At 38.1% G+C, this 19,231-nt stretch overlaps 1 protein-coding gene across 1 annotated transcript; it reads right to left on the bottom strand.

Moving 5' to 3' along the window:
• Positions 1 to 329: 329 nt before the first annotated feature.
• BCO1 (beta-carotene oxygenase 1) lies at positions 330 to 17,661 on the bottom strand. The gene is made up of 11 exons (XM_010196803.2): positions 17,508 to 17,661; positions 14,125 to 14,253; positions 12,345 to 12,474; positions 10,852 to 10,999; positions 9,838 to 9,985; positions 8,680 to 8,900; positions 7,600 to 7,857; positions 6,388 to 6,490; positions 5,416 to 5,510; positions 3,283 to 3,394; positions 330 to 2,646 (listed from the first exon to the last, which is right to left on the bottom strand). The coding sequence occupies exons 1-11, from the start codon at positions 17,569 to 17,571 to the stop codon at positions 2,474 to 2,476; spliced, it is 1,581 nt and encodes a 526-aa protein (XP_010195105.2). The 5' UTR covers positions 17,572 to 17,661; the 3' UTR covers positions 330 to 2,473.
• Positions 17,662 to 19,231: the final 1,570 nt, after the last annotated feature.

The following is a 19,231-nucleotide window of genomic DNA, read 5'->3' as shown; positions in this document are numbered from 1 at the left end:
CCCCATGTTACTGTCAGCATATACACGATAAGAGTGTATTGCCATATTCGGGGTAAATGTTTCATCAGATTGCTATTCCACCTGCTAAAAACATCCTCAAACAAATTGTGATTAGCCGTGTGGTTTTGTCCATATTGTCTTTGCCACAGGAGGATACTGGGATTGGCAAATCCAAGTTCACATCACTGTTTTCCTCTATTACAAACCCGACGCTAATTAGATCTTTGTAATGCTGTCCAAGGGAATACAGCATTCTTTGTTTAAAAAATCATACCAAAGACATGCTCCTGTCATTTATTTTCTGCAGGATACATGAATGTAAATAACACATTTGCTTTCTTGCACTGCAGATAACACATCTGGATTATGATGAATATTCCCCCATCATGTCATCTCTGCCAAGAAGAATTAGCTGCTCAGAAGTCAAGTAACCCCTGTATCCCAACTCATGATCATCCAGAAACATAATACTATGAATTCTACAGAAGAAATTCTGGAGACAAGCTCTGAAAGGGAGATCTAGAATAATGGTTACACCTTTGATTCGTTACCATCTTGTAATTCCAGAAATATTTGAAGAGACTTGTTAAACCCAAACTTTTTTCAGTTTAAAAGAAACATCCCCACAGCTGCAGTCCCGTGCCAGCATCAGAAGTCAGTCTTCTAGCACTGGTTCCACAGTACTTACAAAAAATGGAATTGAATTTCTTCTTTAGAAGACATAGTTCTCTTAAATGCAGTGGTAATATGTCTTGAAAACAGTGAAGATGACCATTTCTGCAGACACACCTCACTGAAGTGTTTGTTTCCTTTTAATGGAATATATAAACATTGGAATGGCTCAAAATGCGTATTTTCACTCTACATCTCACCAGTGACATTTCCAACATTAAAAATAGCCTGTATATTCTTTATACTTGCAAAATGTAAAGGCTTAAGCAGAGGAAGGGAGGTGCAGCTGTTACAGTGTAAACAAGAACTGTGGATGATGTTGGTTCAATTCCTGCTCTGCCATAAACATCTTATGTAACCATGAACAAGTCATCAAAGCCCTGATACTCATGTGGTGAGGAGACAGTCAATGACAATGGCTTCTTTCAGTTTCCTACCTGTAAAACACAGCAAGCAGCAGGGACACTCTGAGAGTGAGTATATAAAAGAGTGAGATACCTGAGTAGTGTGGTGATATGTACAGACCAGCTGAACACCTGAACTGGATGGATGTACACTTAGTTTTCTCCATCAGTAAAGATGCCTCCAACAGTAAAGGTAACTACAACAGGAAAATACAATTCAAGGTAAAAAAGCTCTCGTTTAAAGAAAAAACAATACCCTAAATCAGAAGTACACTCTGGGGATTAGGAAATGCCATTCCTATAACAACCACCACTCACAGTATATTTGGCATTTGAACTCTATATGGAAATATGCTTTTTAATTGTGACTATGAATGAGAATTGTATGCTTTTATTGGGAAGCATCTGTTACAGGCAATGGGAAACCCATGTCAGAACATGGATGCTCCTAAGCAGACAATAAATACCTATAGACAAGCTATAGCAATAATAGCTTGTAGTTTCAGCTACAGGGGAGTTCAGATAAGGTCTAAATTAGGTGCTTCACTCTTTTATCTGAACAGTTTGTTGAACGTGTATCTGAGTTCTGCTGGAAATATACTCTCATTCATATGCACACCGTAATTAACTAACTTGCACTAGTAGCAAATAACTACATTTCTGGTTATCTTTTTACACAATGTGATCATCTATTACATGAAATGTCTTATCAAATATTCTCCTCAGGGAAAACTGATGTTAAGTACAAAATGCTTAAGACTAAATAGCACTAAAGTATAATTGAATTCTACATAAAATACTACATACATTCTATTTCAACTTACTTGCTTTTGTCAACATAAAAGGGAAAAATACACTATGAAATTATTAGCAAAGCAGTTTTTTTAGGTTCTAAATTAGAAAGTTTAGCACCTCAATGTAACACTTTGGTTATAGTGGGGTTTAAAAAAATCTAGCACCAAGAGAATGCATTACCATGAATTATCAGTATCGTAGCAGATAGTTTAACGTGAGGTTTTCTGGTGGGAAACAACTTATGTGGTGAGCTGCAAGTCTTCAAACAGTCCATGAAAGTTATATGATCTGCAGATATAAGTGACTCACATCATGCATCATCCCACACATAATTCATTTGCTCTGAAAGCAATGTTCTCCTCTAAAACATTTCTTGTTACGTTTGTCTTCTATTCCCTGCCACACAAGTTGTATCCAACATTAACACTTAATACTGATCATCCATCTTTTGGAACAGTTGTGTACAGCTGTGTATATAGCTATTTGTAATAAAAGTCATTGCTCTTAGAAGAGATTCTAGGTAGTCATTGATGAGGTTATATTTAGTAATTTCTTGTCACATTCAGAAGGTTGTCTCACTGTGCAACAGGAGAAATATCATGTTACTCAGTCTCAGCCTTCAGGTCTTTCTCTGGTATAAACATTCCGTGCAGGTCCAGATGCATTTCTACATCTACGGTGGCTCGGCCCAATTCTTGAAATGTTTTAGCATCCAAGACAAGTAGAAAGGGTGCTTTCTTTGTATCAGATGTCACAACACAGGTCAGGACAACGCCTGTGACATATAAATGAAGAATTAGAAGCATATACTAGTTACACCAAGCAGAAAAGGTAACACTGTCGGGAAATAATTATTGTTTCCTAAGATTTTTAGGACACAAACTGAACATGCTTACTAGATCAAGAAGTCTACTGAGAGTGCTAAATAACTAATGAATGCTTCTCTTCTGTGCTTTTTTTCTGGTCTGCCTACAGTTCATTGGGAAGGAAAAAAGCAAACCAACAATGAATCCTGTGCCTGGCAGTTCTGGGACTCATCCTTGTGTCTACCATTTGCCTTTGCAAGGAGTCGCTGAAATTACATGGATCAAGATTACATGGATTCTTGCAGTGCCACTTCTTGTTCTTATCCTCAGCTGCTCTAATCTACTGACAAATCCAGCACAGAGTGGCTCTCTGGAAAGGCCTAAGCATTGGTTTTATTGTTTATGGCTACCGTGGGACATTACACAGGCTGATTTTGATCTGTCATTGCTTCGGGTTTTTGTCTGCATCAGTAAAACAACTGGTGCTAAATTTAATCTCACAGTGGAAGCATCAACCCAGATTTTTGACTAAGAACAATGAAACTTGGAAGACTTAATGCAAAAGTCATGTAACCCCATCTTTAAAAGTGATGTCATTATTTTACCATCATCCTCTTCTGTTGCATCAGGGCTGGGAACAAAAATGGGCTCGGATGGCCAGCAGCTGTCCTCTGCCCATTGGAGCATTTCCTTTGTCTGGATATTAAATTTTACAATCTAAATTGTTGTGAACAGAAAAGAAAAATATCAGTGACCCAGGCAGCAGTTTACTCCAAAGGTACAACATGAACAGACTGCTGGCATGTGGAACCAATGCCAAGAGTGAAGGAGGAATATGGCATGTGTCATCACAAGAAGGAAACACCTGGAACATGTTAAACTTTGGAGTCACATTTCATGGCTGCATAAACAAATAATGTTATTTTAATTTAATTCCATTAGATTACAGTTGCACCTTTCACTTATGAGCATTTCACAAATACTAACAGATCATGACAGAACCTCCACTATAAATAATGCCCTCACTACTCAGAGGAAGAGTCCAAGGCCGACAACATGTCAGTGACTTGTGCCAAATCACTGTGGTTCTGCAGTAACGCAGGAAACAGGATTTAAACCTCCTGTTTTCTAATCCTGCCAATTATTTTCCTTTATTGTGGTCTTGGTATTTCTCAAGGCCTTCTATTGTTCACTAGGGTATATATGCCAGAACAAGGGCTATTAACAGTGATATGTAAAGATTAAACAACCGGGGCAAAAATTCCACACACATGCTGTGTGAAGCTGAAGGAGCAGAGTACAGATTTTCATCTCATTAATGGGTCAAGTGCCTGACCAAATCAATTGCCAATGGGCATTTTCAGTTTGATGCTATTAAGGCCTTTTCTCTACCCACATAGATGCAGTTATATTATTTTCCCTTTTGACCTTTAGTCGAAAAACAGGTTTACGCAAACATTAAGCTGTTTGAGTTAACTTGGCAGAACTCTCCCTTCTATCAAAGAGTCAGTTTCACTGACAGACTTTACCTAAGGATTACACACGGTTGCTGTTGCATTAAAGAGCAACTGATGTGCAAAAATAATAATCTAACAGCGTTTTTTGTTGTATTACTGTCAAGCAGGGATTATCTACACTGGAAATCACAAACTTGCAGATTTGTTACAGCTGCTGTCAAGATGTGCTTCAATAAATTTTGTTGCATCATACAGAAATCCAGCTTTATTTTGCAATCACTTCTGGTAATTACCTACAGGAACCAACAGTGATCTCAATTTGAGCTGCCTTATAGTCACAGAACCAGAATTAAAAAGAGAGAGTTTGTCTGTGCAATACCCTTACCTTCAACTATTAATACTTCTCATCTTAATCTGTTTGTACTCTGCCTGTCTTCTGAAAAGCTGGCACGATGCATACCCAAGGGAAGCATTTGCTACCCTCTAACACAGAACTAGCTAGCAGAAGAGAATATTTATTTGCAAAAAAAGAGAATATTTTAAATAAAAATCTTTTAAAATGTTTTTAATTGATTAGATCCTGCTGCAATAACTGGGATTTTTTTAGTTAGGTTAAAAAATGTTATAAATGCTAGACATCTGCCTAGCACTTCTTTCACTGACTCTCTTCTGTATATCTCTGGGCACATGACAGAAATTCAGCCAAATTTATCAGAAGAGTGAGGGCCCCAGTAACTATTGCACACAGTAGAAATAAAAAGCTGGAAATACAAAGCTGGATAAAGAAGCCTAAGTTGTCTAATACTTTATGAAGGAAATGGTACATAAGCTTACCCTTATAAGAATTTAGGCATTCCATTCCTACCCACTGATGGGAAAAGTTTTGACAGAAACATACACACTATTGAATACTCAAGGATCAAAACTCAAGTCATATCTGTAAGAAAGTCTCTATTCTGATGCCTGTGGAAAATATGTGTTTTTAACAGATGATAATAATGTTCCATATTTTCAACTAGTAAAATGACAATGTATCATTTCCATAGTTTAGCCCAATGAGGCTAAACTATGTATCCAACTTTTCATCTCCCTGCTTACAAGTGCTGCAGTTTATGAGCATGTTTTCTGGCCTCACAACCATATACTTTTGAATTTGCATGTACAAATGCATATTAGGCTATATATTGGGCCAAACTAGTAAAGCATGGTGTAATTATAACTGTTTAAATTGTATTTCTCTTCTACAAATACAGTTTGTGAATTTGTAGCTATTAATGATACCTTTGCAGGAACTGGGTTCCACTGGACTTCTGTCGCAAAGACGTAATTGTATTTTTTGCCATTATAGGCATAGTTGATCCGAGGCAGTTCTATCCCTGGGTAAAATACAGTTAAAGACTTAGGAACCAGAGAAGAAAAAAATCACTGAAGTGTACATTTACATATGCTAGTCTTCAGGAAGTTTTGCCCTGTGAAAAACCTTGACACTATTTAAAACAGGTGATGCATAGATTTTGTACGGCTGAATTTCTAAAAAGCTGAAGAGTGATGCTGCTTCTGCAGAGGGGTTGGACTAGATGATCTGTAAAGGTCCCTTCCAACCCCTACCATTCTATGATTCTATGATAATTAAACCAAGGTTTTCAGTTCCTAAATGACATTTTTGCATTCTTAGGGAATAATTATACTGGAACTTATGAAAGGTTTTGGTTGGTTGGTTGTTTTTCTTTCTTCATAAATACATGAGATGTGACTATCTGAGATCTAATTGGAGGCTACCATTTTAAGAAATTACTTTGACTTTAGGTAGATATATACTCTCTAGATATTCTTGTTATTATACCCTGAAAAAAGCTTAAAAACCCACTTCCAAAGGCAATCTTTATAAAATACTGCAATAACTGGAGTTGCTATTTATAACAGACCTATATAACTCAAGTTATTCTTGTAACAGGTAGATTTTCAAGCCGTGTTAATAGTCATAAGATCAATCTTAGGATCCTACATTAATATAAAACTGATGTAAGTTCAGACATTTAAAGGATTTTACTCTTGATAAATATATATCTGAGAGGTTCAGGGTCATATATTACTGGGTAGACCACAAGGAGGTAATTACAGAAGAGAAAGACATTGTCAATATGTACGCTAAATGTGTTAATTAAAAGTTTTGTTTCTCTTAGCTTTACAAAGACCTTACATTTATGAACAGCAATTGGGCTGTATTAGAATGCACTGATGTGTGTGTCTCACCTTCACACAGTATTTCAGGTTGGCAATAGATGCTGCCATCTTTCTCTTTCACAGCAGTTGCAGTAGATGGAAGTGTGACTAAATTAGAACCCACTTCGGCATCCTGAAAGAGACATATGCTGAAAAAGTAACATGTCCCTAAGAATGGGCTTGTAATTTAGATCTTACATCAGGCTTGATATTAATATGGACAATTTTGAGATTAAACAAATAATCCAGTTTCAAGAAACTCCTTCTTAGAGCATTTACCTTGTAACACTAGATTCTGACCTTTCCATTATATATCTTGTTATACTCAGAGGATTTTAATATATCATGAACATTCTGAACTGAGCCTTCAGAAAGGTTTAGATAGACATGGCTATGCTGCAGAAGCACAATAAATGGATTATATAGCTTGTGAATTTATTTAATGAACATAAGTTTCAAGGAATCAGGTATCAACTTCCCACTAGAAGTCACCAAGGTTAGTGGTTTTTGCACCTGCTATAAATCAAGTGTAAAAATAGGTGTAATGGACTCTTGTTTTTAATTCAAATATTCAGCCATTGCTGAATTCTGAAGACTGCAGGGTTGTTTGGATAGCTGGTGTGATCCAACATATCCTTTGTCATTCCTGCATAACTGGTTTTGAGACATGAACAAAGCAGCAAGATTTTAAGATGTAGAAGAAAAAGTGTTATCCATTCCAAATGTTTTGGGCAGAAACTCGCCCAAATCGCTGGGCAATATAAAATCTTCCCTGCAAACAATGATGTAAAATGATGCCTTAAATTAAACTGAAAGATAAAATCTTTCCTCTTCCTGGTAAATCTTACACTTAAATCTTTTCCTTTTAATTGAAAGGCTTCCAGTAAAGCAGAAGAAACATTGTTCAAAACCTCTTGCATGCTCTTCCAGTCAACAGCCATGGTGATATATCTGTTTGTATTTGAGAGCACTTTACAAATAATCATACTAGTGAGGATATTCCAAATGCTTGACAGCCCTGTTGTCTACAATAGATGGTATCAGAACCTGGATCGATGTGTGGATCCACTGTGTGCCCAGCCATTGCCATTTCTCACAATACATACAGAAAACAAAACTCCTGCACGTTAGTGTCTATGTCTGCACATAAGGGATGGCAACTAATAATTCAGCCATTATTCACACTGAGGTATTTTAAATTACTGATCAAAGAACAGATTAAAAAAGTCATTTTCCTTCTACCTTGTCATACTGCAGAGGAATAACAAAGCGTTTGCTGGTTGGTGTGGAGGTCAGCCTGTTGTTCTCTTCAAAGTATTTACCCATGTTTTTTAAATAGAACATTTCATACAGGCTATTGTCTGCATAGGTTATAATATCAAAAATAATGTGGCCATCTTCTTCATAAGCGTTTATGTGGTGAAACAGCACCATGGCATCAGTATAAAACTTGGTGGATACTTCTTTTTTAGTCCTCTTGTCTACAAAGTGAAGCCAAGTCTGAAAGACAGGAAACATTAGTTAAAGAGTTAATGACCAGCAAATAGTATTTTTTCATGGTAGCCATCAACATTCTAACGTATTGTCTGAATGCATGTTAAGAATTTAGGATTTGCTGAACGTGTGTCTGAAGCATGTTAAGAACTCAGGATTTGCTACGAGAAGACAAGAGGTCCCAACTTAAGGAGTAAAATGAGTGTGGAAGTGCTTTAATCTGATTTTACTGGTGTAAATTACAATTTAGGGTGGGCTGAGGACTGAATCTGGTAAAACTTGGAAAATGCTCTGCTCTATTTTTAGGTTAAATAAATCTGCTTTAGTCCAGAGTCTCTGTAGTGCTCTATGCTGATGTCCTCTACTCCAGCATGTCCCACTTACTGATGGCAGAGCATGGGAAAATAAGGTCCTCAGAAAACAAGGATTTTCCTCAGTGAAAGACTCCTTTTGTTGGATGCAGGCTTTTCCACCACTCGGACTCTCCTACCAAATGCTATGGATTTAGAGCATATCTCATCCCCAATATACAGTGTTTTGGTTGGACCAGGAACAACTGTATGTGTCTGGGATGCTAGCACAATTCTGAATATCTCTGCTAGCACACAGTATTTCTAACAATAACCAACTATCCTCTTTCTCAGGCACTTCAACATCAGATATTTATTTGTGAAATTGCTGGAGGTGGCAGATAATATTAAAAAAATAAAATACAACTTCCAAAACAAATGAGTGATCACTGAAATGGATGAACCAGATGAAAAACAGAACAGCGTGAAGGAGGTCACTGGCCTGGCTGGCTCTATTGCACAGCATTAGGAAAAATACCTTCTCATCCTTATGATAGGAAAGGCAGGAAGCCCAGTTGACACCTCGGATGTAAGCAGTTGCCAGTTTGACAATATCCAGTTTGAATGGCTGCTCTACGAAGATAATGTAATTTTCTGAGATTCCAAAGCTATGGTAGTAGCTTGGGTGCAGCAGAGAGCGAGATGGGATGGAGCACATCACTTCCATATGTTTAAAACAAGATTTCTTCTTTTCTGTTTCTGAATACAAATGATTAGGGGAAAAAAAAGATATAATAAATTCCAATCCAGCCTAGTGCTTGGATTTGTCCTACACATGAAGTAGGAAAGATTAGGATTCTCTTTAATATAGAACTTTGCATCTGAGTGAAGCAATGCAGTAAGATCACAATGCTGAATCCATTTAGACAGAGCCCTCTTGTCTCAATATTTGATTTCACTGGTTACTGTCTTCGGAAGTTGTTCAATTAAATAGACAGCTTTACAAGGGGGTTCAAATGCCCCCATGTTTTTTCAGCTTCAAAGATGTTCCTGCCTGATCTATATTAATTTTGTTTGAGCCCCAGCTAGAAATTTCAGACTTATCTTTCAGCTGTGTAAGGCCTCTTGATTGTTCAACCAAGAGGACAGACATCATTAGCAACTGATTTTAAACAACACCACAAGTAAGAATGTTGTCATGAAGGAAAAAAAGCAAGTGATTTGCTCTGTGAACAAAGGACAGTATTTCAGCAAGGCATGGTTAGAGAGGAATTAACTGTAGATCAGGTATTATTTGGTATTATGCTTCCCTATAATCATCACAGTGTGAGCATTTTCATTTATGAATATACCACTTCCAATTATATGCACTTCTATACATCACCATACAGAGAATTTAAGTTCGTCTAAAAGAGTTAGTTCATTCTATTAATATTCAAAGTGGAATTTTAATAGTTTGATAAGCAAACTCTTCTAAAATCAAGGTCCTTCATACTGAAATACACTGTTTACCCAGTATTCAGGATGAATGGCACATGGGCAGTCAGGCAAAGCAGTTCATATTGTTCATAATAAGTTACAATTGAAAAACAAATGCCTTCTGTTTCTAGAAAATCTGTATCACCATCCCTTAACCTCAGAAGGAAGGAAATTGCTAACAAGTTCCTAGAAAATACTGAAAGAAGACATATCTTACCTGGCACAGAGGAAGGAATCTTAAATAGAATGTATTTTGTCTTCCCTTTATCAACTATTGAAGTACCCATGTTGAGAGTATTTCCAGCACTGTCATAGTGCGGGTGAGAAGTTGCCAAATTTACAGCTACATATTTGGTGTAGTCAACCTGGAAAATGATACAATAGGAGATTTTAGAGATGGGTAAGGGAATTAAAACTGACCTCAGCTAACACCACAGATCCACCAGCTTTTTAGCACAGGCAGCCTTTTACTGGCAACTCCATTTCAAAAAACCTTGATGTTTAAACAGTTAAGACAAATTAGTTAAGCCAATCTGTAGGTACTTAAATTATTTCCTAATTCAAGGCTAAAACAAGTTACAGAACCTGAATTACATTCACCTCTCTCATAGGCATGTAACACTGGGTGGATTAGCTAAAGAAGTTACTCTGCAAATAGCCATTTGATCCTGAAAGCAGTTTATTTAACAGGGCTCTGAGTCTAGCAATCTTCTATAGCAAAAAATCTCTCTTGGATTTAAAGCTTGGAAATTGCACTCAAACTGTACTGCATGCTAGAAAAAAATCTCATTGGGTATTTCAATATGTCAAGATTTCAATACTTAAGTAATACCTTGCATAAGGTAGAAAAGTACTCATATAACTGACCTACTAAATTGTTAATTACGTAAATCGTTTGATAACTACCAATGCATAATAATGAAAAGAATCCAAACCAATCATTTCTTAAGCATGATATGTGGTATTATTCCTGCAGTCTTGCTAGATTACGTACAAGTAAAATTGCTCAAAGCTCAGTTTGTCCCACACTGCCTGGGATTTAATTTTGAACTCCCTGAGTTCTTAAAAGAGCAGATACCTTCTCTAATTCACTCTACCTTGATTTCAAAAGTAAGGAGGAAGAAGAAAAGTATCTTTCCAGTTTTGTGTCTTGCACATGTTAAAGGATCTTTATGAGTCAGCCTGAAACTTCATTCCTTAGCAAATGAGGAGACAGAATGACAATCTATACCTTCTCTAATGTCTCCAGAGTCTGTGGATTAATTTTCCTGATGAAGTTGGTCTCACTGGTAGCATAAAAATCATCCCCAGTTTTCATAATGTTGATCAGGCAGTTGTCTGTGAACTCAGGAATGGTGTGAGACAAATAAGTGAATGCCCTGTACCAAAGGAAATTTCATATCAGTTCATTAGAGCTGCAGAAGCCGTGCTGGCTTTTTCCCCCTGCCAAACAGAAGCCCCCCAGCAGTGCAGGCGGTGTGGAGGAGATGGACTTCTTCAACATCCTTGGTCCAGGCAAGGGTTAAGGCCACACAGGCAACTGGCTTTCCATACATGAATTGGCATCCAGGTCCAGTCCTGCTGTCACTGGTTTATCAGGGTGGGCCAATTACACACTCTCCTGTGTATACCCTGTGAGAATTTGGCCTAACAGTTTCTATCTAAAGGCTGGTAGGTTTTTCAGGCTATGGTTTCATAAAAGATTCATATCCTCCCTGATGGAATTTTTTGTACCTGGTGTCATGCCATATCACAATTCTGATTTTAGAGAAGTTCTAACTTCACATGTGGGCTTTACAGTTTTCCCCATTAGTGTAGAGGTTTGTCATAGTCACTTGAAGCCAACACAAATTTGCTTATCTCCCTTTCAAACATCAAAGCCACATGCTGGATGAGGGGAGAAAAGCATCTTGTCTCAGGGTAACAGCTTACAAAATACCAACTATTTTGCAATAACTTTACATGCACGTGGTCTTATCATGTATCTAATTCCAGGTCATTAGAGGTAGTTCAGACAGGAAGAAGAGATGAGTAAGCTATTTGCATTTGTCAGAAAATACCCACAGCCAATTTTACAGGGCAGATGATAACATAATGGCTTCCATCTTGCCTCTCATATACAGCCTATCTTCCTTTCTAACAGTGTGAAAGCAGCTATTGCAGTGATCCCAAGTGGTTCTGGCTTTCAACAGACCAGCTCAGGCCTCTGGGTGCAGTTTTCCAAAGCACTGCATGGGACTCAGGAAACAACAGAAAATTTTCATCACTTTCTCTTTTTTTTTTTGTAAAAGTGAATTTAATCCAGAGGTTTTTCTGATTTTTTAAAAGTTGATTGATGCTTTTTGTCTTTTTGTTGAATAAACTTTGCATTCATTCCTTCCCCATTTCCTCACCTTTTCCTTCCTTGCTGCATCTCAACTTATGGAGGATTGTCTTAATAAACTTCTGTGAAACACTTGAAAAAGAAAACACTCATTCTTTTTTTCAAAAGTACAACAATATCTACTTGCAATAGTGAATAAAACAGCCAATACTGGTGATAAAGTGAATTTCAAATATGTGCCTAACCCCTGGAGAGCACAGTGCTGGATATCTCTTGTGGCCTTTTCAGTATTTAGAAGTTGTAAATTTGTATTTGTAAATATGTGTCAAGGGTAAACAGAAATAATCTGTGCTGATGAGAGGATAGAAAAAACAATCTTATTGGAAAAAAACATTGCTTACTTGGCAAATATGTTTTTGCATGGATCTGGATAAGCCATAGTTCCAAACTCAGACACCACGATTCGGTTTGCTTCAACATTGCAGTTGTAGGTATCACTTCGGAGATACTTACTTCTGTAGTACACTTCACCTGACAAAGGCCAAACCAGGTCTCAGTCACGTTTCATAATGAGTTCTTGAGAAAATTAGCATTGGCAATGTCAGAGAAAGAGTTTCTCAAGCAGATGTTCTTTAGCTAAGAAAAGTTTGAAAAGAAACAGACAATGGCCCTAAATTTCCATTTTTCTGCTCTCTGATGTACTCAGGATTGTTCTTGGGGCTGCTGAGACTGGAGATCTTGACTGGCTTGAGACTTGGGCAGAGAGGAATCTCAGGAGGTTCAACAAGGACAAGTACAGAGTCCTGCACCTGGGGAGGAACAACTCCATGCACCAGGACAGGCTGGGGCTGACCTGCTGAAGAGCAGCTCTGCAGAGAGAGACCTGGGAGTGCTGGTTGATAATAAACTAACCATGAGCCAGCAATGTGCACTCATGGCCAAGAAGGCCAGTGGCATCCTGGGGGCATCAAGAAGAGTGTGGGCAGTAGGTCAAAGGAGGTTCTGCTCTCCCTCTACTCTGCCCTGATGAGGCCTCATCTGGAGTCCTGTGTCCAGTTTTGGGCTCCCCAGCTCAAGAGGGACAAGGAAGTGCTGGAGAGAGTCCAGCACAGGGCTACCAAGATGATCAGGGGTATGGAACATCTCCCTTATGAGGAAAGGCTGCAGGAACTGGGGCTGTTTAGTCTAGAGAAGAGGAGACTGAGGGGGGATCTCATTAGTATTTACAAATATCTAAATGGTGGCTGTCAGGATCACTATACTTGAACTAACTGAGCTCTGTTTGCTTTAGATAAGTAAAATATTTTGATAATTTAAAAAACACTGGTAATTTCTTTATAGGTTATTTTCTTAGGGATGTAGAACTGGACAGGCAAGGAGATCCTGCAGTTGCATTAAATACATCCAATCACAGAAACTAAAAAGTAAAGGCTAGGAATGAAGGATGACAGGAGTAAACTCCAGTTCTTTTACAGATACATACTTTTTGCAGCAAGAGTCTATGTGTAAAACATCCTGCCTCACACTGTAAAACAGCTGAACTGATAAGAAATTCTTTAACTGAATATGAAAACCAAAGTGTTTTGGATAGAGGTGCTGCCTGTTTTCCCTCCATAAGGATGCCAGTAGCTGGATTGCTTGCAGGGGTGTCAGGTATGCATAAGTGAGGTTTGATATGTGAAGTGACACAGTGGCCCAGTTTCTCTCCTGGCAGCTCTTATAACTGCAGCTAAATCCCAAAAGAGGAATGGTAGTCTTCCTAGAAACTAGGTTGTTCATCCACAACAGAAAACCCTCTGGATATTACGATACTTCTGGTTGATCCAGTTTGAAACAAGTCGAGGTCTTCTTGCTCTGGGTGGACAGCAAAGGCTGCTCAGAGCTGGTTGCAGGCCACCCTGAAGTGCCAACAATATTGAACATGGCATTCCAGAAAAAAAGACAACATCATCGCTCTGATGGCAGCCCTGCAGAGCTACTGGTGCTGCTGCTGTGCAGTGAGGTGTGAGGGTGTGTTTGGAGAGACCTTCCCCAAAGCCGTTACTGCCTCACCACACGTGCCACTCTGCAGATGAAACCTGCAACATCTGAACACTAATCAAACTCAAAACAGAATTAGCAATGGAAGGCATCAAGATTTGGGTCCTTGAATATTTTTTAATTGGATGTGCAACAACTTACCATTTTTAAATGTAAAGCTATGTAGCAGAGCCAAGCCATCAAACCAGTGGTTATACTGAGTGTCCCCTACTGTGTGCATCCCAGGGCCATTTCTGAGAAGTATCCCTTGCAGCCAAGTGGGCAACTGACCTATAAACAAAAAGGAGATACCAGTATCCATTCATTCAGGTGAGGGGCATGCTAGAGGACAGTTTTCTTTAGGGCATAGGCTTCTAGGCAGGCAGACTAGGGGTGTAAGTCAAGATCTGTAATAGCATACAATTATGTTGGAGTTTTTGTTAAAGAAAATATGACCTGCTCAGAAATGTGGCACTAATAATATTCTTTATGATTATTGCTATATGAGATTGCTAGAAGAAGATTAGATTGCTGGAATGTGATTTGCTAAATATCAGGAATTAAATAAAAGTTGGACCGTTCTTTCCTGCACTCAGATTTTAAAGTGATTCATTTAAACCCTTTTACTCGTGCCAGGAAAAGCTAAAGCTTCTCTGAAAAATAAGTCTATTTTATAGGTGACATGACTTGCATTGGCCTTCAGTGCATCAATTTAAACTTCAGGCTAAATGAATTCCAGTAAAAAATTCACTAATTAAATTACACACCATAATGTAGTGTCACTTTTGGAGTACTTCTGTGCCACTAGTCAGAATGTTTGTGTTTTGAACACAGATAAAAGGTAGGAATATTATACTGAAAAGATATAAATATTTGAATATGTAATGTTCCTCATTGAATCCCTGCAAGAAATACATTACCTGCCAGTGGACACAGAATAACAACAATTAAAAATGTCATTAGGGTCAAAGAGCTGAACATATCAGATATTAAATTAAAGGCTTCCCTTGCTTTTTTGTGTGTATGACTCCTGAGGGAATATTTAAGATCACACATTACTTTTCCACACAATTGCTTCACTCAGCATTGTCTCTGCATAAAAAGCTGTTCAGAACTTTTAATTCAGCTTATCATTTAGTTTGTGAGCTTGTGTTGAATATGTTGACACATTTCTTATTTGTGGTGCCTTTACGACAGCTAGAAATGTCTTCTCATGGGAATATTAACTTTTGTCAAAGATGACACAGTTGTAGAAAGGCAATCATTGTTTTAAGATCTTCTGAGATCCTAAAGGGACTTTGGACACCTTCAAAGAGAAAATAGCTGTTGAGAAGACAGTGAGGAAATCACAAGATAGCAGAAAAAATCCCTCAAAGAGAACAGGATTATGACCTTACAAAGTATATATTCAAAATCAACACATAATTTTTGTTTGTCTGACAGCTGAACATTAATTTCTGGAAAAGTTTAGGCTTCTTCTATGCCTAAAATACAAGTGTTTCTGTTCTGGCTACTTTCCTTTCTACAGTTTTCTGTTAGTTGGCAGTACAAGACTGTAGGGTCTGCTATTTCTCCAGTTCTATGGGCACCTGCAGTGCAGTGAGTGTAGAGTTTTGTGCTCCCATCCTCCCATCAGTACCATTTACGACTGCAAATCTGTGCAGTGAGAATAAGCTGCTGGTCATGCCCTAACAAGCCTTTTGCTAACACTGAGTTGGGCATGTGCTCTTGTTATAACAAGTCCCTTTTTCCTCACAATGAAAATACTTCTGCTGCTGAATATAATACTCTGCTTCTGATGAGGTCTTGGGGAATTTTGATCCAGTAAAACCATTTTCTGCTTTGAGGCCCATTGTTAAAGAACTGCTATTCAGTGAACATCTTGCAGCTGTTAAGGCTAAACATTTTGCTTAGAGATTACTTCTCTGTATCAGAATAGTGATGCTTAAGAAATTCAAGGACAGAGTAAGAAAATTATCTTGGTGGAAGAGAAAAACAGGGAAAAAAAGTGACCTTCTGTTTAAGGCACCATGGACTCGATGCAGTTTCTGAAACTTCTGGTGTAATTCAGTTTAATTTCTGGCATAGTTCCAGCATAAAAAGTGTGGCACAAGGGGTCATGTAGGTTTTCAGATGAATTTCAGATGAAATTTATCTCAGTTGGGATTAAGAATTTCTCTGAATCATACAATCAACATTCTAAAGAGCTTAAATGGCTTTAAAAATCTGGACCTTGAATCTTTTTTGCTCTGGACTTTTATCTGAAGTGGAAATGATGATACTTTTCTGTGCTATGGGAGGACACAAAAGTGACACAGTAAAATCACCAACTATTTGGAAGTTTAGTGACAATGATAGCAACAATCACAACTGTGCAGTGATTAGGAGAGCATGGGTTAAATTATGGCTGACATTAGGAGTAATGAGTCATATTTAGAGCGTGCATATTGAACAACAAGGAGCCAAAACACTACCAGGCTAGCAAACTATTTAAAGAGGTCAAAGTTCTTTTTAGTTTTCATAATTGGGAAATACTGAATCATCACTATCAATGAAGAAATGATTTATTTACTGAAATACGCAATCTTTTTCAAATAAACCACTCCATAATATAGATGAGCTCTGATAAATGGTTTGGAAACAACTTCAAATGTTTCAATAGTAAGGGTTTTTATCAAGGAAAAAAAATATGAAAGGCATAAAACCACCTCAAATTATAACAAAGCACTTTGATTTGAAACAAAGTCTATTCCAATTCAGCCACCAAACTGAAGAACAGCAACAAAGTTATGCAAGTTTTAATTGTGGTCTTTCAAAGTCTCCTACTTGGGAAGTGACCTTAGAACTGGTATTAGATGCCTGTGATTTTTTGAGCTACTACATATTACAGAAAGCGCAGTATCTATTCACTAAACAGAGCTTCTCAGCAACAAACCTCTCCCACAGCTGTAGCAAAAAAATCCCCCCTTCTTGTAAAGTAAAAAAACCACAAGGGATTAATCAAGTGTTCAGCCCGAGAGTCATTTTAAACTCTCTCTCTGAAGGACGTTCTGCAGTTTTTACTGTATTAATTTCTGAACCCTTCTTTTAATGGTACACTGTGGCATCCACTACTGAGGCTTGGCTATTTCAAAATGCTCTTGCTGAAGAGTCCCCGTTTTACTGTCTCTCTCCAGGAGGCAAGGAAGAGTGTGAGCAGAGGGAGGGAGGATAGGGAAGGGTTACGGGAGACGAAACTGAAAGTTTGAGCAGAGCCATGGGGGAGGGGATATCACCAGATTAAACCCGAGACTTTATCTCTCACCACCAACCTCAGGAAATCCTGTTCAAACAGACTTTTTGGAAAAGTACACAGAAATGACCATAAAGTGAGAAAAATCCCACAGCTGGAGCTGAAATATTATCTGAGATCAGCCCTGTAAACAGAATTCACTATGCTTCTCTCTCAGTTTCCCCTTTCACTGTTGTTTTGGGTGAACAAGTGTTTACATAGTTGAAAACACCACAGTAACCACACGAATTAGAACAGATTTTCTTTTACTTACCTTGCACCTCAGCTTTTATGGGCTCTGGATGTTCTTCTTTATTTCTACTAAATAGGGCATCCATCTCTCATGCAACAAACACTTCCCAGTCCTGTCCCAGCCGCAGTGATCCTCTCCTGCAGCCGCAGTGATCCCCTCCTGTCTGGGCTCAGAACAGCTCTTTCCTGTTACGTATAAAGACAAGGCCAAAGTGCAATGTGAGCTGGTGCCTGGTGGCTTATAGATTGACAATTTATTATAGCTGATCTTTAATCTCTAGCACATACGCTATAATTCTTGCACATTCTCATTAAAATTCTTTCACTGATTTGAAGGGCTGTTTGCTCCAGATGAACCTATCTGAAGCAGCCAGGCACACCTGGGAGTTGGGTAAAATGGCTCTGAAACATGACTTTCAGCATTTCAGAGACAATTTCAGGCACTGCGTACAGTTGCTCGCCCCATTTGGCAGCTAGGGAGAGAAAAAGAAATCCCTACCTGCTCTTCTGAGTTTGGCTCCATTTGGGACTGACAAGCATTTCAGATCAGGGTGTCATCCTTTTCTTTCCATTTAAATGCAGTTTAAACTGGGCTGTTCTGTTAATTAGCTAAGTATCATCACCGAACATTCATGTGCTGTATTTCTTTATAGATGAGCTGTTCCAGAGTGAACGGAGTGGCACATCTTTGAATTAAACATCTTTTCACATATAATCACCAGAACATATTCTCCCATATGTGACTTGAATCCACTCTGTGAAACTATGGTAGGAATCATGAAAAATAAGGGGCAGGGATTGTGAATTTCCAATTTTGTTTCTAGATAAGGTACTTAACTGAGTACAATGTTGTTAATTTTAAAATCCTCCTGGAAAAGTATTATTTCAATATAAAGCATGTGATTGCAGAGCAAGTCATGGGCTCTATTGAACACCAAGGACAAAAAGGTTCTTTGCACAATTATATATTATGCAATTTCATATGAGGTTACACTAAAATCCGATTTTTTACACTAAATCACCATTGTTCCCAAAATGTTCTCATGTCACTTCTTAAGGCTGATTGATCTTTTATAAAGATACGGATTTTGTGCTACAGACTGTTCTGACACACTTGTTATACATTGCTCCTCTCTTCCTAACTTTTTGTCTCTTAGATGGCTTCTCTTCACTTCAGGAAATCATCAGGACACCATGCCTTTGCTTCTGCTTGGGAGGCACTGACAGAAGCAGGTGATAACAAAATAAGAAGCCAGATTAAAAAAGAAAGCATATGGGTTTTGCTGGAATTAGTACTATGAATAAACAGTAGGATTGAACGAGGCGACTGCAGGAGATGAAGGGCACTGAAGTCCACATCCATAGACATATGCAGATATATTACATAAACATACTCTATATATGCATGGCTATGTATATAGGCATATGTATGAGAGAGAGTGTGTGTATATATTGAGATGTAGACTGACTTGTATACATAAAACAGCATTTGGCAAAAAAGCAGAGCCATTTAACCTACTGCAAATAAACCATGGGGACATTTTCTCTGTCCATGATGTTCTGCTTTGCTCTAATATGTTCTCTTCAGCACATTTTCGTCTATTTGCATGGCCACAGTTCCTAATACTGCAGTTTTAATTACCTGTCCTGTGAGTGAACTAATCTATAGTAGTACTAAGATGATTTCCTTGGAGCAAGCAACAAAAAAGATTAATACAAACCACTTTTGCCCTGCTCCATCACGAC

Source organism: Colius striatus, chromosome 14 (genome assembly GCF_028858725.1).
Source record: "Colius striatus isolate bColStr4 chromosome 14, bColStr4.1.hap1, whole genome shotgun sequence".
Lineage (NCBI taxonomy): Eukaryota > Metazoa > Chordata > Aves > Coliiformes > Coliidae > Colius > Colius striatus.
This window is presented reverse-complemented; position numbering and strand designations above follow the sequence as displayed.